Here is a 19,954-nt window from a genome sequence, read left to right as displayed (position 1 = left end):
AGGAAAATAAAACTTTTGGCATCCTAAAGATATGTTTTGGATATTAGATACTGATTATTTGTATTTGTCTCGGAATACAAAAAAGCTAAACCTTATGTTTTAATAAAAGTAAGACTTGTTCATACAAATCAGTGTTTATATATATATAAGACACACGTACTTTAAAAGCTAATATTCAAAATGTAAGAAAGAAGTTCACTTATGGCTGTTAAATTATATGTACACATACATGTAGTTCGTTTGAACAAATATAACCAATGTTTTACTTAGTTGTCGTAATTACAAAAAATAATAAATTGATAAGTCATTGAGCTTTTACAAAAAACAACGCAAACAATACATGAAAGTGTAACCTCGTAAACAACAGCAAAGTTAGCACACGGATATCTCGTAATTTGAAGTTGTCGTCACTGACAAAACACATCCGATATTTATTCATGTTTACTAGTTTTTTTCCCATTCACAATACAAAAGTAATTAAAATGGTGCTTTGAACAATAGTGTGATTTATATTACAATGTATTACTAAAGTTGTTTTTAATGATTACGAAACAGCGTATACAAAGGCAGAACCTTGATAATTTGCCACTAACAAAACGTAATCTTTTTTATCAAAATAAATTGCACGGGGATCTAATATTCCATGGCTGGAATCTAATAGCGACTTAGCATATGCTCCGTCTGGTGATATCACTACTATATTGTTTGATGCCGAACCGGCAACGTAAATATTTGAATCAGAATCTAAGGTGATACCGCATGGCTGTCTCAAAATAGGGTCTTTGTAACTCCATAGAACTTCCCCCTTCAAGTTATAACATATGATGGCATCAGAAGTACAGTCAGAATGAACGATAAAGTTTTGGCATGATGTTACATAAGAATCATTTCCGTTAACCCCTGAAACACTCATTACATTTGTTACGTTTTCTTGAGGCGTTCTAATGATTTGAATTCCTTTACTATTTGTACTAACTATGTATGATCCATTTTGGAAACTAATGCCGAAACACCAATCACTCATCTGAATCTCCTTGACTATGTTACCGCTGTTAATATCAACTAAGACTATGTTTTGTTCCCATCCACCTGCTGAAATAGCAACTGTAGTTTCATCCACAACCGAAATACTAAAAGCATGAGAAGATTGGACATTTATCCTAGTCTCAAAGCCTCCACTTTTATCATATATAAGTATGCTGTAGTTGTAATCAGTTAATAATATTTTCCCACTGGGTGAAATCACACAGCCAGTGACATGACCACGTGTATTAATACGATGCACAAGTTCGACCTGAATATCTTTAAATGGTCTTGCTTTTTGACGGGGAGTATACAGTTGTGCAGTTTTATCATCAGCCCAGGAAAAGGAGATTTCCGATTTAATGGTTGTCATTTCTATCTTCCCAAGAGTTTTAATGTTTTCGATAAAGGTACTTAGTTGATCATTAAATATACATTCTATAGTGACGTTGTTCAAACTTCCACTACAGAATAATGATTTGATGTGCCTTTCTTCGGATGAGACATGTTCTATCATTTTTCTTACCCCCATGAAAATCTGGAAGTTTGATGTGCAGCATTTCATAAGAGCAATATCGCTTTGAAGTTGTATAAGTTTGCTACTTCGTTGTTCTAACTCTTTAATCACCATCTCCAATTTTTTACTACTTTCCTTTTCTACTTCCGACAATTCTTGAAGCAATGATTTTTCCAATAGATCCAGCAAATTGTTAATTTCCTTTCTTTTTTCTTTTATCTTTCCTAATAAATTGCCTTTCTGTTGTTGAATTTCGTAAAGATTTCTTTTTCTGTCATCTATGGCGGTATGAATGTTTGTACTTAAACGTTTAAGTATTTGCTCAATATCATCTAACGCTGATGTTTTCTGTAATGCAGACATAGACAGAAGATCTTCAATAAGTGTTATCTCATTGTAGTCACTGTGACTTGTTATCAAGCATTTTTTGCAACATAGATTGTCGTGGGTTTTGCAATAACATTCAAAGATGTTTTCATGATCCGCACATTTAATGTTGACATTCTTTATAAACGTAGGCAATTTCATATATTCAACAATAGAAATTGTTTGATGTGAATTCAATAACTTTGCTACCTTATGATGATTCTGACAAGGCCCACACAGAAAATCCTCACATTGAGGACAAAATGCATCTGCTGGTTTTGATATGTCCATCCGTTGACAAATGTCACAGAATTCATCAGATTGGTTTGCCATGTTAATATTGACAAATTATCTCTGACGTCAGATTGCTTTCAAATATTCTACATCGACTATCGACACTATAGATGCTGGAAGGTAAAATTAATTAGTATTACTTAACATTTGATTTTTAAATCAAATCACACTTATGAAAACAAATCATACAAAAGGACAAAGGAATCGCAAAAGTCACCGAACAGAGCAGAATAAACACAAACCAGCAATGTCAGACTCCTCATTCACATCCAAAGAAAGAAAGAAAATCAAATCAAATAATAACGAACAACGTTGAATTGCATAGTCCGTCTTGTTAGGGACGACATAAAAAAATCAATGAAGGATACAAAAAAAACTTCATTCAAATAGTTTGGGGGTTGGGGTCAAAATTGCTGCAACTTTCCTTTTATTGACATCGATTTGATGTATATCCTTATTGGTCAATCAATTTTTCCCAAATTAGGTTAAGAGGGGGGGGGGGGGGGTAGGGGGGTCAGTGAAAAACCATATGAATTAAGTTTTTTTTTATCCTTCATTGAACTTTCGATGTCGTCCCTCATTGTTACACATTTGGATTGCTTAAACTAGTTTTATATATGATAAAATCTCCCTTTTTTTGGACCACATGTCGTAAAACTAAAACATACAATGAAACCAAATTTTACAAAACAGCTTCCAAAAGCACGAACACAAATTTTTTAACAAAAAGATAATAAATAAATCAAGAGCATGGAAGAGTTAGAAAAAGGGGATTTCTATCAATATCATTATAAGACTTCCAGACAGTATACATTTTACAGTGCTGTATGTACTTGTGTTTTCGGTGATGCTCGTTGCCAAACTATTTATAATGCATACATGTAAAGGCAACAGTAGTATACCGCTGTTCGAAAGTCATACATCGATTGAGAGAAAATCAATCCGGGTTACAAACCAAAACCGAGGGAAGCACATCAACTTAAAAACAACGAAACAACAGGAACGATGAAGTGCAACAAAAAACAAAAGACAATGCAACACAAATGCACGGAAACGAAATATAAGATAAAAACTGCCATTTACCTGACTTTGTACAGAACATTTAAAATAAATGGTGGATGGAACCTGGTTTTGTGGCTAGCCAAACCTTGCGTTTTATGGCAATGTTCAATATAACAACAACATGACATGATATGAATACAGTACAAAAAGAACATTCAGAACAGAGAAATACACAAATAAACAATACAATAGTACATTTCGACATGCTTATAGTTATCAAAGGTAGCAGGCTTAGAATTTGATACCCTTATATTAACATTGAAGAGTTGATGAAATCAACTGGACTAAACTATTGCCTGTCCCGGCCAAAGAGGTATACAAATAAAGATGCATTTCTAAATTCAAAATGATCTAACAGCAAGTTTCGTTATTAGACATGAAATAATTTCCGAATGTTCTATCAGTTTACATGTAATTACTGGAAGTGTTATGTATGTAATGAATGTTTATAGATCAATTAACGTTATCTGTATATCACTGATGATCGAATTAATCCAGTCAGGTGATTCTTTGTCACAGATGAAGACAGATAATAATTTGAAGCCTACTTTTTGACGATTTTTTGCATTTCATAAGTTATTCCAAGTACAAGCGAACCTGTATACTTGCATGCATTAAAACAGTTTTAGATGCACATGTTTGTACTTGAAATACATATTGTGGTGAAAACACCACTATTTTTTAATAAAAGCTATTTCTGAGTGATACTGATTGTGTTTGAAACCAATAATATTGGCAATTTTAAACAAATGATAAAAAAATATATTTATTTTTGCAGTAAAACCAAGCATAATTTTCGTACAGTTAATTTATACAACTTACCATATATATAAACTAAATGTATTAAGAGCCAGTGACATTGTTATCTGCGGCGATGTAAATAAAACAAGTGAAGATCATTTCTGATAGATCATATGATCATTTAAAATCTAATAACCTTTGTATTAGACACAGAGATAGTTTGTTATCTTCCATGTCGATATTATGAATGAAGGCCATAGCGAATCACGTCAAATCTAATAGTTGTTATCTGCAGTGTGAATGTTACAAATGAAGGTCAAATCTGATAGACCATTTAGGATCATTTTAAATCTAATAAATGCAGTTAATTAGGCTTTTTCAACTTCAGGTGAAATATGAAGATATGACAAACTTGAAATAAATATAGTTCACATTTTTTAATTCCTACTGTCAACAGTTTTACTATTAGTAGAGTTTAGTATGACGTCCATTTTTACTGATATAGTACACATTTTTCTTTAGGGGACAGCTGAGGCCCGCCTTTGGAGAGTTATTGTCTCTTTTATTTATTCCCTATTTCCATTCTCAATTCTATTACGAATAAAGTACTGAATACAAGAAAACAAATTATAACAATGTTGGTATAGAAAAAACACCCTGCTCAAACTCCGTACAATGATCATTTCAGTTTCGGAACTATTTTCCTTTACTCCATCATTAGTGTAGAGTAGTATGCAGATCGGAGCTGGAACGGCCAGTGAGTTAACACCCAACTATCTCAACTATGAGTAAATACAAATCTCTCTCCACCAAAATGGAATTATGTGGACGTACACAGTTTTGGGTTATAGAGATAACATATGCATCACCATTAGCATAAACTTACCAATTACTTAGTGCCCGTTTTAAAATAATATATTTTCCGCGATCGCTGTCTGGGCAAGAACGTACTCGAGTATCGGGATTTACCGGTATCAAGATATAAATCCAATTTATCATCGACCTTAGCCACCTACGCTCTGTGTTTTGTTAGATAAATTTCTATTTGTGTCCATCTGAGTTAATATAAAAAAGAAGATGTGGTATGATTGCCAATGAGACAACTATCCACAAGAGACCAAAATGATGCCAATGAGACAACTATCCACAAGAGACCAAAATGACACAGACATTAACAACTATAGGTCACCGTACGGCCTTCAACCATGAGCAAAGCTCATACCGCATAATCAGCTATAAAAGGCCCCGAAATGACAATGTAAAACAATTCAAACGAGAAAACTAACGACCTTATTTGTATAAACAAAATGAACGAAAAAAAAATATGTAACTCATAAACAAACGACAACCGCTGAATTACAGGCTCCTGACTTGGGACAGGCACATACATCAATAATGTGGCGGGGTTAAACATGCTAGCGGGATCCCAACCCTCCCCTAACCTGGACAGTGGTAAAACAGTACAACATAAGAACGAACTATAAAAATCAGTTGAAAAAGGCTTAACTCATCAGATGGACAAAAATACAAGTGGACGTGGCCGGGTACTTATACATCCCGACAACAAAAAGACAATAGGAACAAATCTGAGAGTACTCGCAGTTATCTGAAAGCTAGTTCAAAGCCACTAACTACTAATAACAAAATCATGCATCTAAGACTAAACTATCAATCCGCACACATCCAACTTCCAATGGATTTAGTGAAAAGACGTCACAAACAGTCAGAGAAAAACATGAACTTGTGCAATGCCAAGTTACAGCTCTATACAGATTGTAGATCCATGAATGTGTATTATGTATATGAGCCTTTTTCAACTGATTTTTATAGTTCGTTCTTATGTTGTACTGTTACACCACTGTCCCAGGTTATGAAACGGCTGGGATCTCTCTAATATGTTTAACCCCGCCACATTCTGTATATATGGTCATGTCCAAAGTCAAGACCTGTACTTCAGTGGTTGTCGTTTGTTGAAGAGTTACATAATTGTTTTCATTCATTGTTTTGTACATCAATTATTCCGTTACTTTTCTCGTTTGAATTGTTTTATATTTGTCATTTCGGGGCCTTATAAAAGCTGGCTATGTGGATGGACATTGCTCATTGTTGAAGGCAATTCGGTGACCATTAGTGGTTAATTTCTGTGTCATTTGGTCTCGTATGTATAGATTTCTCATTGGAAATCATACCGGTTCTTTTTTTTTTTTTTTTATATATATCGGTGTTTTATACATTTGTTTATGCATACACGCTTGTAGTAAACGTTTAATTGGCTTGGTCGTGTAAAAAAAGAAATAGCAGATATTAGTGCAATTAATGACAGGCAGGAGTGTATTGCTCAAGGGTATACTTTCCCTTTCATTAAAAATAATATCAAGTGATCTATATCAAAGAAACTCACGAAAACCTTTTTTTCGTGTGAATGATACATTTGTAAATTGTTTTAATGACATTTTTGTTGCTTCTATAAATTATATAATATATAACATATGTCATATCAACAGACCTCTACTGTAAACCTACAGATAAACATCAGTACCTTTCTCCCCAAAGCTGTCACCCCAAACACTGTACAAAAATATCCCGTACAGTCAAGCTCTCAGAGTAAAGCGGATTTGCTCCCCTGAGGAGGCTGTCACGCAGCGGTTACAGGAACGTCGCGGATTTTTAACCAAACGAGGTTATAAGAAATGGGACATAGATAAGGGGTGTGTGCGTGCTAACAATAACAGTCGCAATGACCTTTTACAGTACAAAAAGAAGAGGCGCAGCAAAATAGTTCCATTTGTTTTAACATACAACCCCGCCTTTACTAACCTTTCAAGTTTGATTGGTGCCAATTGGCAAAGTATTGCCAATCACCCAAAATTATCCAAAATCTTTCCCGATCTTCCTGTCTTAGCTTTTTGGAGACCAACAAGTCTAATAGAGCTGCTGTCTCCTCCAATAAAAGCTGTTCAACTACAGGATGGTGCAAGTCATGTGGTTACAAACGATTTCTGACTTGCCAACAAATACTGAATACTCAAACATTTACTTGCACTGGGTCTGTGTACACAATATTTTGTAATGTAACTTGCAAAACCCAGAATGTTGTATACATTCTTCAGTGTCGATGTGGCAGACAGTATATTGGCGAGACAGAACAGCCATTCAACAAACGCATAAATGGTCATCGTAGTGACTACACCTGCAAGCCCGACCGCCCCGTAAGTCGTCATTTGAGATCACCTGGGCACGCCTAAGCTGATCTAAAAAAAAACTTACCATCACCATCAAAGATCACAACGAGGATTGGTCAAAGGCCGACAGTCTTGCTCGGGAAAGTTTTTGGATAAGAAAGCTCAGGACAGTTTCCCCAGAGGGCATTAAAGAAAAAACACAGAAGAGTCACTCATTTTCCCTAACATCACTGATTTTCCTGCCATCACTTGTGTCCAGTAACTCCGGCTTCTGTTATCCGAAATATCTAACATATTGTTCGTTTTATTGTGTCTTTTGGTGATGTTGTACCCTTTTAGACTTGTTATATATTATATTTTGTAGTGTACTGAATCATAATTATATGATCCATCGCCCCGTAAGATTTATCGTTGACTATTTATTAAGTCATTATATATTATGTGATTGAGTTTTTTTTAAAGGAAAAAAACAAAGGAAAACGCACAACGACTCGATAAAGAAGACAAATTTCAGAATAAATCCGTGAACGTATGTTATGTTAACCTAAAACAATATCAGTTTTAAGTGCATTTTCAGCTGTCACAACACACTGTTGATATATAAATTGAACAGGTGCGTGATTCATTATTATGAATACTTGTAGAATAGCCTTTTGAATTTCTGTAAGGTAATATATTTAACACATAAAGTGTAAAAATAGACGTAAATAACATTCTGTTAGTGATTTTTCGATTTTGTAATCAAACAAACATTTCAAAATGAGATTACGAATGGAGCATATGTTCAGTCAACCATATATACTTTTGTCAAATTTTTATATGCATAAATTTTCATATAATCCATGAAAAATCCATTTGGAACGTTTGCAATACAAAATATAAATAATGAAATAATTACATATATGAAACAGTAGACAAATACATCATGTAAAAAACTGAGAAATATTGCAGCGAAAAAATGGTGGTGCTAAATAGAAGAATCGTTATTCAGTTTACACTTCGTGGATTTAAATTTTCTTGCATATGGAAATTAGAAACTCAGAATAGTAAAATTTACTTTCATTTTATAATAAATATTTATAATCAAAGATCGTACCTAACTGTAACTGTTGCATCCTGTATTTGAATTTCAATGTTCAAGTCGCCAAACTATGAATTATGCAACTAGAGAACATTACCTCTAAGTAATGAAGTGTCCAGTTAAAAGATAGTTCTTTTCTTTTTATTGAGAAGTCGCTTTACGGAGTTAGTCTTATGGAATAATAATATGATTTGATAAAGGGTTATTGATGATTGAATATCTTTGGAAACACACGTCAATAAAAAAGAATTTGATTGTATGTCGTCAATAGAAATCCAGCATATTGAAATGTTCCAGAAAACTGTTAGAGACAAAATGTATTTTGTCCACCATGCAACGAATTCAGCTGAATGAGAAAAATAGGGATGACATTCGTCGACAGCACGAGGTACCAATCCAGGGAATTCGAGATTGACAGCAAATACAACAAATTTCCGTTAACAGGTGAACCATGATTTTTCAGACTACAACTTCAAAACAAATACGATGGATTTAGTGCAAATAAAGCATGCACAGTCTTAGAAATGAATGGCCTTGTGTATGGTAAAAATCTCTCTCAAATTTTATCTTGATCAGTAAAATTGATGTGAGACATTTGAGAGTGTAAACCTTTGTCTATTTTTTTTAAAATATGAGGATTTTATTACTTCATGCGATATGTATACATACAAAAGCAAAGATTATATTTTTTATTGATGTTCTAAATAATATGACATACATATGCTGATGAACAAAGCGCTGTGTTAAGATATTGAACAGTATTAGTTGTATAGAAAACACATTCAATTCTTATATTTAATTCCTGCTATAAAAATAAATAACTATGATCAAGCTTTTGACTTCTGGTACAACTAAATACATCTTTCAAATTTACTTTCTCTAAATAATGTATGCTTTTAAGAACTTACAATAAAGTATAACAGACAATATTTACATATATGTATACAAATATTTAGTTATTGAACAGTATTTATACTAATATTTGGTTATTGAACAGTATAGTACCAAATAAAAACTCAAAAATCCTAATTTTTCTTTGCATTGCGTGAAAAAACAGTATGTCATATGCAATATAAAAACATATACTTAAATAATTCTGAAATGTAGCCATATACGTAAAACATGATTGAAATCAAGCTTGCAATAATTATGTACAAAATGCAATTTATCTAAGATTAAATGACTTCTAACAATATTATTTGAAGCTTAATAAAGGGGCATTCAAACTCATAAATCGAAACAAACTGACAACGCCTTGGAAAACCTTAAAAAAACCAAAATCAACCAAAAAAAAATCCAATAAACACAACGCGACATGGAAAATTAAGACTGAGCTCAAGACGAACCGCATAAAAACCAGGTGTGAGCTCAGGTGATCTGAAAGTGTAAGTAGATCCTGCTTCACATATTGCACCCGTAATATTGTGCTAATTACTTAAAGTATACATATTTTATATACATGTATGTACAAAATCCTTTGGCCTTTATGTTGTTTAAACTACCATTTACCGTTATCTACCTGCCGACTGGTAACATGTATCGCTCACAAAACACGAACGTGTGCATAATTTTTACCGTAATTCAATTCACATTGATCGCAATAATGAAAACCTCGAAATAATATCCCGCAATACAGTATGTAAAATGTAAATAAGGGATTTTCACTCTGTCAATACGTTATATACGAACCTGTTACATTGTAAAGAACCCCGAACTTCGCCTTCCGTCATTATAATGTAAACTGGTCCATATATAACATATTGAGCTCGTCAAAAATATAATTCATAAACAGTTGTTTTATGATAAAAAAAAAATAACAGATCATACAATGATACAATCTATAGTTTAGATCTCTTTAAATATTTGAACAGCAACTCCTCTTGCAAACCTCTGTACTTTATTAATCGTAACAAGTTTCTTTTGCTTTCCATTGTAACTGATCACTACATTATCGTTCCCTAGACATAGTCCTGTAACATTTTCATGTTGTTTCCCATCTGATGAGACATGTATCACTGATCCACCAGTACACACCACATACATACTACCATCTTGGAGTGTTGTCATCCAACTAGGCTTTGATGGAAATGTCATGTACTGATGTTTGTCATCAGTAAAACTGTACCAATACAGCTTGCTGTCCTCGACGTCAACGGAACTGTAGAATATTCTGTCACCACTATTATATAACCTCGAAGGCAAGCAGTCAGTTTGTGTTGTCCTTACGACTTCTTCTGTATGATGATCTATGAACAGTAGCCTGTTGACACCACATACAACCAAGTTCTTGTTCATAGTTGTTATGCCTTTGTAATACATTTCGTGTACTGATATTGATTTGAGCTTTAGTTTACTGTTTATATCATACATCTCAATACAACTAATACGCTCCAGCGGAACAGCTACTGTAGTGATGTTGACTGCTGTAACATAACATGGGTTACTCTGAAGATGTATGCTGTCTATATGTGATCCATCTGAATTACAGATGAGTAGTCTGCATTGGAAAGATAAACATATTACCAGTCTAGCATCATCCATCATAACTAAATCGGATACTACTCTTCTTTTGTCATCTCCAGCTACTGATGTCAGGTCTATCTGGCGATATATTGTGAATTTACATTGTCCTAACCGGTGAGATTGTCTTTTGATAAGAAATACTTCGACTGAAAAATAACAGATTAGATATTCGTCTAAACATAAGCAGTTTAAGAACAACAGTTAAACAACTCAGATATTTATATACTGATGATATAGAGGAGAAACATTTTATGCAACATTCAACTGCCATGCAACCAGTTGGAGAAAAAGTGGGGGAAATAAACAAAAATCATATGGCTTTTAAATTAAAAATTGGCATCAAAATTCGTCAACAATGTTAAATGTATGATCGGCCATTTCGGCTCAATTTTGTCAAAATAAGTAAAGCAACCTTTCTGAAAAATTATTCACTTGCAAATGAATATTTCTACCTCATTTAAACCATATTCATCTGACCTTTGATTTAACACATTGGCTAAAGATTTACGCAGATAGTGGTCAGCTATTAAAAAGTATGTCAACATTTGAAGTGAAACAAGGGTAAAACATTTGATTGGCTGATTTGATCCACACAAACTCATTTTTATGCCGGTACATACGATGATGACTTTTTTGTAAACCATTAATATGAAATAAAACAGACCAATGTTTGCTTTCTTAATATATCTATATTTATGTTTATATGTTATATGTCCGTCAGCAGTTTACGGAAGTCATTTTGATGGTTAATTAGATAGCGTATGAACAAAAAAAAAACTAGGAAATACTGATACATATTATAGAGTTCAAGCATCGTGAATTGTTCTCTTTAAACGTTTATAAGTTGCATATGCGTTTAAGTATGTTATAAATCAAATATGAGAATTTGAGTCGATTCTGTTAAAATGAATTCGACAGCTAATGCCCCTCTAAATAATATGTTCTACATTTCAAAGGCATTATCGAATTCCGAAGCAGAACCATGCTTACCTTTCGGACTTTCCAGGCTATCCTTTACACTTCCTTGTTCTTGGTACTTTGATGAAGGGGGTATCAATTTTCTAGAAACTAAAACAAAAAAGATTTTCCATTAGGCAACTTAATTCTAATATAACACTTCGACGGAACTCTCAATATATATTTCTCAAAGAAGTTCCCGATATATTTACAATATATAGAGTGGGTGATTGTCTGAGTAAATTGTCCAAACTTTATTTTCGATTTTAACCAGGACATCAATGAAATAACCCGGCTATTAATACTTAAAATAGTATTGCTCTTAAATGCAAGTTATGACTCTCCAATAATTATCAAAGAAACCATGGAGGGGGCTACGTTGATGACAAAATAATTGAAAGTTGGTGGTCTAATAATAAGTAACATAGAAAATACAAAGTCTGCCCTCAATTTGAATAAAATTGCATAGAAAAAATGGGGAAAATAATTGGATCCCAATTCCTACTTGTAGATTTCTTCGTTATTGAGAGCATCTCACAAGCGGACAGTGGAATCCTTGTCCTAAATAATGTTTTTGACAGACCTTTCATTTTGATAAGCATTTTTAGATAACTAACCATGATTTTCGTTCCTCTCTGTAAAGCATTTACATGCCATACCTCGTCTGGCATAAAACAACAACTCCTGTATAAATAAAAGAATATCAAAACTAGTTTTTTTTACATCATTAGCAAAGCAGACAATGATTGTTGTCAGTTATTTGATGTATTATGTATTGATCAATGTCCATCAACAAATATTATTTGATTATTATTTGAATATTCAGGAAAAAACCCAAAACAATATGACAAATTGTTGCCAATACCTTCAACCATGTGATTACTTATAAGAGTAAAACAACGAAACAACAGAAACACTGAAGTGAACAAAAAAGCAAATTGAGCACCAATACAAGATCTTTAAAAATACACAACTACTGACATCTTCACATTGCTTCTTTTAGAAGTTTTTAAAAGTTTGCTTAAAAAATATTATTACTTTTTTAGACAATGCTTTTTGCCAATTACCATAAAAACTATATTGTGTCGTTATTCAGTATACAAAACACAACTTGATAATACATTGGAGACAAATCGATGCAAAATGTAATGGTCTGTTTACCTGTAGAGATATATCAATATTATTCAATGTTTCCATGTTATGAAGTAAGCCTTGAACTGATGAACCCATGTTTTGAGGTGTACCATGTACTGATTTATTCATGATCTTCATTGTATCGTCAATCTGCAAAGGAAAAAAAGGATATAATAACCTTAAAAGAGGGACGAAAGATACCAAAGGGACAGTCAAACTCATAAATCTAAAACAAACTGACAACGCCATGGCTAAAAATGAAAAGGACAAACAAACAAGAGCACACACGTTAAACATAGAAAACTAAAGAATAAACAACACGAACCCCACCAAAAAACTAGGGGTGATCTCAGGTGCTCCGGGAGGGTAAGCAGATCCTGCTCCACATGTGGCACCCGTCGTGTTGCTTATGTGATAACAAATCCGGTAAATAGTCTAATTCGGTAGGTCACATTCATGAAAGGGAAGGGGATTGTAGTTACGACGTAAGGAACATATCCGATATCATTTGTGAAACGGTTATTCCATAACGGTCAACCAACTCGTGATGGCGTCCGTCAAATTTACGAAGGGATGATTTCAACTTCACCATTTGGAACTCTTGGTTTAATAGCTTCTTTGTGAGCAGCAACCTTCTATCAAGAAAATCATGATAGGAAATGCAAGCACGGGAATATCGTATCAGTTGGGAGATATATACCCCGTATGCAGGTGCTGCTGGAATATTGCTACTTAGAAATGGAAAGTTCACAATTGGAAAGCTGAAATCATCTCTTTTGTCGTAAAGTTTTGTTTTCAACCGACCCTCATTGTCAATTTCTAGATGTAAGTCAAGATATGAGGCCGACTTAACCTACTTGCAATTCTGTAAGTCTGTTGCATCTCCACCCCTTTCATTACCCCTTTCATTACATCCATCTGTTGGTGTCTTTGTCCTCGTCTTGTACTTTGAGAACTGTTTGATGACTTGAAGTATATTCATAATGCTTGATATTGTTGCACACCGCATTAGAATTTGGCAAACTATAAAGTTTGGAATATAAGTCTTGTTGTTCATGGTTACAAGCTCATGCCACAATCAACATGATCAAATATACAACGTTGTGTTTGACTCACGTTTGAATGTCTGTCTGTAATGTCAAGGTCTTAAAATTTACTAGGCAATGTTATACTTAGGATTTTTAAATGACTTTTGGGATACTAGTATACTAGTAATCGACGTTTGATTTAAATTTCCCGAAAATCAAAAGACAAGCAGCTGAACTAAGTTCTACATGTCTTATTTTGATTAACAAATTCACATTTCTTTTTGTCGAAATGATATTTTTTAGCATCTGTTTTCAAATTGTTTTACACATTTAATTACTTACCTCGTCAAGTCTTTTGTGGATGTCAAGAAGATCTACACAATATCTGGTGCATAATGCTTCATCTAGTGGTCTTGCCGCTATTCTGGTCATTTCATCTTGTTTACCGGGGTCAAGTTGTAAGATAAAATTTGTCAGATCTGTCCATAATGTTTTGTACTCTCCTTTGGTTATTGCTCCTTTTATATTATGACTCAGGTACTCATTTTTGTATTGTCGTAACTTTAGGATTGCAGTCTTTTCACCAGGTGTAAGGATGCAACAGTTAAGTAGAATCAGGCTAGCCAGGGTGATATCGAGATTATCTAGTTGCACATGATTGGCTGAAAAATTACAGTGACAGCCGTGTGGATTTACACCAGGATTGGTTTCGGTGTATAACAGATCCCATTGGCAGTAAATGAGAGGAAGTGCTACATTATTGGAACAGTTTGTCTTGTCTTTACAGCACGAAGTATTTCTGTGTCGAAGGTGAAAGAGGATGTGTTTTGTGGATTGTTTATTTAAGAAATCCTGCAGTGATGCTAGTCCACTGTTAGTATAATCATGTTCTATCCTCTTCCAGAATAGTGGAGTGACTACTTCTAGTATGACGGATCCTACTATAAAATAACGACGACGATCTTCTCTGTCCATGCTATAAATTACAAAAAAAAACAATTAAAGTCTTCACATGAACCACAAACCGACTGCACCTGGTAGTAGAAAAGCCAATAATTATTTATCAACAGGACAAATTTAACATAACAGCGTAAAATGATTCCAAAACCTTGCCGATAAAAGTTCACCTTAGATTCAGTTGCAAATAAAATGGAATTAGGGGTTGTTCGAGGAAGTATCATTTGCAAGTCGCTCATTTTCCAAGTCTGACGGGCAAATAGTTTCTAGTTGTGATATACATTGGTAAGTGCTTTGATTTCTAGTTGGGACAAATGTTCAAACTGAATTAACCAAGCTCATTTTGTTCGTTAATGAATCAAAATACCGATTAAAAACAACCTTGAAGGTAAAGTAGCTAGAAAGTTTCTTTGTAAACAATTGCAATGTAGGTATCAATCACATTGGCAGTAAAAACAAATTATTATCCCAAGAGCGACTGTCAATACAGCAGCAAGTCAAATGCATAGCAAAGGTAAGTACTCTACCATTATAAGATTAACAATCCAACAAACCAGACCTCAAAATAGGTAGCCAGTGACTGGTAGATTGTCAAATGCAAACGGTATTTAATTGACTTTGACGACCAAAAATTTAGAGCTGCGAAATAGTCAGTGGTAAGTCCATTTTCTTAAACCAAATAAAATATAAATGAGAATAAAAAACAATAAGCTGTAGGTCTGCATACATCTCTAGAGAAAATATCACAGTCCTACTATTTGACTTGGTTTGTAACTCGGCAATGAGAAACACTCAAATAGAAAGTAATCGCGTTACAAATGCAATAGTAGGGATCAGTGGTCATTGAAAAGATTAGCCTCTGACAATCTTGGCGTAATAAATCAAAACAATTGAAACGCCCATCGAGGTATTTTGTACTTCACAAAATTGACATAATACTTCAATTTGTCAGATATAAAGGCAAGTGACGTTATCAAATTAATGATACTTCGATATCGAAACCGGAATACCAAACCCCAAGCATGTTGTTTCATGGACTAAATGAAAAATAAGATAAGGAATGGCAGCAGAAATGATTAATCAAAAGAGATGTCATGATTACAAAATTATCATATGAAATTATACAAAGGGAGATTAGGTACACATAATTTCTTATCTGTAAGGATAATAGAAAATCGTCAGACTGGTTGGTGGATAGCACCTTTTATAATTTTGAAACCAAATACCTTACATACCACTTATTTATAAGTTTAACTGTGGCAACAGAGGGACCCAATAAATCATTCAACTGACATGACAACACTTAATATCATGCTGTGTGTTGACAGGTAATCAAATGAAGATTACATCCCAGCTCCTTTGTTCTAACAGGGGTGATCTGAGCCGGATCACCCCTACCAGATCACCTCAGTTTGAGTTTCTTTGTTAAGCATGCTTTCCTTTGTTCTGTAACATTTTTGCGGGAAAGTCAAATCCACTATAAAACTTATAATTAATCATACGGAATAGACTATCTATCAAAATTCACGTAGACAAAATCCAGTGTATATGCTGGGATTCGAACTCGCACGACACATACCACTACACCAGGACGACTGGATACGAACTATCACTAAATTAACATACTTAAATGAAGCAAGACATTTTTATAAATGGGGCGAGTTGGGGTTTAAACCCTTTTCGTTAATAAGTGAGTTGTCAGATTAATTGTTGAATTTGATTTTACACTTTTTCAAAAGTGGGGCGAGTCGGTTAACAAGAGTGGGGCGATTTTTTTTATAAAGTGGCGATATAATGTGGGCCGATTGGCCACTGGGGCGAGTTGACATTGTTTGATATCTACTCATCGTGTTCGGGGGTTATTAAGGGTATACATCATATAGTAATATATAAAGTATATTATAATGGTTGTATGGCGTTGTTAACTAAATTTTATGAATTGTAAATGGTTTTTCGTCTTATCTAAAACAGCTAGGATGTAAAATAGTTATCCCATTCGGACTTGTTGTGTCAGTGTTAGATCACCCTCTGGCCTCCGGCCATCGGGGTGATCTTACACTGACACACCGAGTCCTTGTGGGATAACTATTAAAGATCCATATGAAAGTGAAATATTGAATGATATCATAGACCAGTATGACAAAGTGAGTATATTAGAAAAAAGTTAAATCACAAAAATACTAAACTCCGAGGAAAATTCAAACCGGAAAGTCTCTAATCAAATGGCAAAATCAAATGATAAAACACATCAAACGAATAGACAAAAGCTGTCATATTCATGACTTGGAACAGGCATTTTCAAATGTAGAAAATTGTGGATTGAACCTGGTTATAAAGCGCTAAACCTCTCACTTGCATGACAGTCGCATAAAATTCCATCATATTTACAACGATGCGTGAACAAAACAGACGTTATAGATAAAATTGTCAAAATGGGGGTACAGCAGTCATCACTGTGTCACAATCTCAATTAGAACAAAAACAAACAAATGGTCTTCATGAGACAGAAAACAGTCTGATTATCTACTTTAGTATAATTAGATTTGGGGAAAAAGGAACAGTGAAATTCGTTAAAGACTAAAAATTTAGAGAAATAAAACAACCAACTTCCTTTTTTTTTAAATTATAGATTGTTAAATAAAGTAAGTGCAGGTTCCTACCATACAGACAATACTTAAAATGAGTTGATCCATATTACACCTCGGCTTCAGAAGGATAAGTATACCTATTATGATACGTCAGTGGGTAATACTAAGAGTAAGACAACGATGATGATGGGAAAAGGTAAGATAATAGAAAATACTGTACATTCAAAAATTATTGCGATGTTTTTCTTATTGCGAAAATTGCGTCAGGGTTATAATCGCAATAATTTAAACTCGCATTTTGATTTTTTTTTATATGACTTAAATAGGATTTTTTTTATATGATTTAAATAGGATTTTTTTTTATATGACTTGAATATATGACTTCGATAACTATTTACACCACTGGGTCGATGCCACTGCTGGTGGACGTTTCGTCCCCGAGGGTATCACCAGCCCAGAGTAGTCAGACTCCGGTGTTGACACGAATATCAATAATGTGGTCATTTTAATAAATTTCCTGTTTACCAAATTTTGAATTTTTCGAAAAACTAAGGATTTTCTTATCCCAGGCATAGATTACCTTAGCCGTATTTGGCACAACTTTTGGGAATTTTTGATCCTCAATGCTCTTCAACTTTGTACTTGTTTGGGTTTATAAATATTTTGATATGAGCGTCACTGATGAGTCTTATGTAGACGAAACGCGCGTCTGGCGTACTAACATATAATCCTGGTACCTTCGATAACTATTGAATAGGATTTTTCTCTATATTGCAAAAATTAAAATCACATTTTAGTCTAATATGACATAATCGCAATAATAATTGCACGCCATAATTTCTGAATTTACAGCAATCGGATCATGCAGTAATGTAAATTCAAATAGCGACAAAACTAAAACTAAAAAACAGCTGGGACAAAAATAGAGTTCTGCATTACGACAGCTAAATAAGATGAACAGAATGAAGAGTGTTGTCGAATTATCCGACGGAAAACTACACACAGATCAAAGAGTGAGAGTGTCTTTGTTGGAGTCTAGATATTAATTGCTACAAAAAATATGTGCAAAGTTATTATTGTTTATTGTTTTAAGTTATTATTTAGGATGTGGAAGTCTTGAAAGAATTTTGACGTAGGTTATGTGATGAATATTTATAGGTATTGTAGACATTTTATCGATCGAGTTCCTCCAATGAAGAAGAAAACAAATTAAGTCGATAAAGGCACGTTGCCTAAATATTAGTTAAAACAATATTTGTTTAAACGTGTACAAATGTCATATGTACAAGAAATATAAGGGATCAGAAACAAGATATTACATGATTAGATAAATTATATAGGAGAATATTTAGTTCCGGATACAAAGTAAACATACTGGTTTATTTGATATTAGAAGACGGGGGAAAATACCAGACCTACTGCACAAGTCAAAAATGACTGAGAGCGTGTCATTCATATTACAGAATTATGCATTGTATTTTTGTACTTTTGTTTCTTTATATGTGTTAATAGCCATTGTATACTCGTAAAAGTCCGTCCATTTATTTATTTATAAATAGTTAAAGATGTCGGGTATTTCCGTTTTTCTGAATGGACAACGTGTATGAAAGCAGTAAGTACTCCAAGCAGTTTAAAACATAAACATGATAAACGCATCACTTGTTTAAAATTACATTATAATCACGAATTTGCCATTAACATATTTAAAATATACCCAAATCACTTCTTATCATATATGTTTGCGTTTGATTCTGGATAATCAGTTAATATAGTTTACAATTTACCTTTAATTGTGGTGATGTATGTCATAGACATCTGTCTATTGGATTATACATGCTATACATTTTATGTCAAATTATAGATGAATTTTGTGTGTATTTAGTTACTATCCTAATAATCGATACTTCACACCTGCATTTATTTGTAGCATACCTTTAAGACTAACCGTTTTGCCGAATCGATTAAACACTGAAGTAATAAGATACTTTGTTAAAATTATATGACGTAATGTTAAAGAATAGGTTATTAAATTTGATATGGTATTGAATATCCATTTTCATTTTCAATGAATTCGTTTTAAATTTAGTAATACTGTACACGTTACTTCTTATTTATCGTAACAATTATTACCTTTCTGTTATAATTTACTCGTTCCCAGCTATCTTTCCTTTTAGACTGTTTTAATTACAAGTAAAATGTGGATTATTTCCTTTCGTTCATCTTTCTGTGGAAATCAATAAAAAGGAAATACCCTGTGCTTTATTTAGTAACAATCACATGGTAGGAAATAGGAGATAATTTTCGCTCTATATTGACAAAGTTACGGGTTACAGCTTTGTGTAAAAATTAACTACGGAAACTCATACTATTTACTTTACTTCTTATTCATTCTTACAATTATAACCGGTTTGTTATATTTTTCTCGGTCCAAGATGTCTTTCCTTTTGGAAAGTTTAAATACAAGCAAAATGGAAATCTTTTTCTTTTATTCGTCTTTATTT

The 19,954-nt window shown here is 33.5% G+C and overlaps 2 protein-coding genes across 2 annotated transcripts; both read right to left on the bottom strand.

Moving 5' to 3' along the window:
• Window positions 1–216: 216 nt before the first annotated feature.
• On the bottom strand, window positions 217–4,157 carry LOC139503061 (uncharacterized). Its single transcript, XM_071292735.1, has 2 exons — window positions 4,085–4,157; window positions 217–2,313 (listed from the first exon to the last, which is right to left on the bottom strand). The coding sequence occupies exon 2, from the start codon at window positions 2,237–2,239 to the stop codon at window positions 545–547; it is 1,695 nt and encodes a 564-aa protein (XP_071148836.1). The 5' UTR covers window positions 2,240–2,313; window positions 4,085–4,157; the 3' UTR covers window positions 217–544.
• A 4,823-nt stretch (window positions 4,158–8,980) lies between these two features.
• Window positions 8,981–19,817, bottom strand: LOC139503578 (uncharacterized). The gene is made up of 6 exons (XM_071293377.1): window positions 19,584–19,817; window positions 14,251–14,884; window positions 12,908–13,030; window positions 12,364–12,430; window positions 11,780–11,857; window positions 8,981–10,935 (listed from the first exon to the last, which is right to left on the bottom strand). The coding sequence occupies exons 2-6, from the start codon at window positions 14,881–14,883 to the stop codon at window positions 10,112–10,114; spliced, it is 1,725 nt and encodes a 574-aa protein (XP_071149478.1). The 5' UTR covers window position 14,884; window positions 19,584–19,817; the 3' UTR covers window positions 8,981–10,111.
• Between the last annotated feature and the right edge of the window lie 137 nt (window positions 19,818–19,954).

Source organism: Mytilus edulis, chromosome 14, assembly GCF_963676685.1.
Source record: "Mytilus edulis chromosome 14, xbMytEdul2.2, whole genome shotgun sequence".
Lineage (NCBI taxonomy): Eukaryota > Metazoa > Mollusca > Bivalvia > Mytilida > Mytilidae > Mytilus > Mytilus edulis.
The sequence above is the reverse complement of the archived record's forward strand: the minus strand, read 5'-3'. Positions and strand labels throughout refer to the sequence as shown.

Excerpts from the sequence above, each read along its gene's own strand:
- LOC139503061 (XM_071292735.1), bottom strand. The coding sequence starts at position 2,239 with ATGGCAAACCAATCTGATGAATTCTGTGACATTTGTCAACGGATGGAC.
- LOC139503578 (XM_071293377.1), bottom strand. The coding sequence starts at position 14,883 with ATGGACAGAGAAGATCGTCGTCGTTATTTTATAGTAGGATCCGTCATA. Across the intron at positions 13,031-14,250 it reads TCCACAAAAGACTTGACGAG|ATTGACGATACAATGAAGAT; the intron begins GTAAGTAATTAA and ends TTTCCTTTGCAG. Across the intron at positions 12,431-12,907 it reads ATATTGATATATCTCTACAG|GAGTTGTTGTTTTATGCCAG; the intron begins GTAAACAGACCA and ends TTATTTATACAG.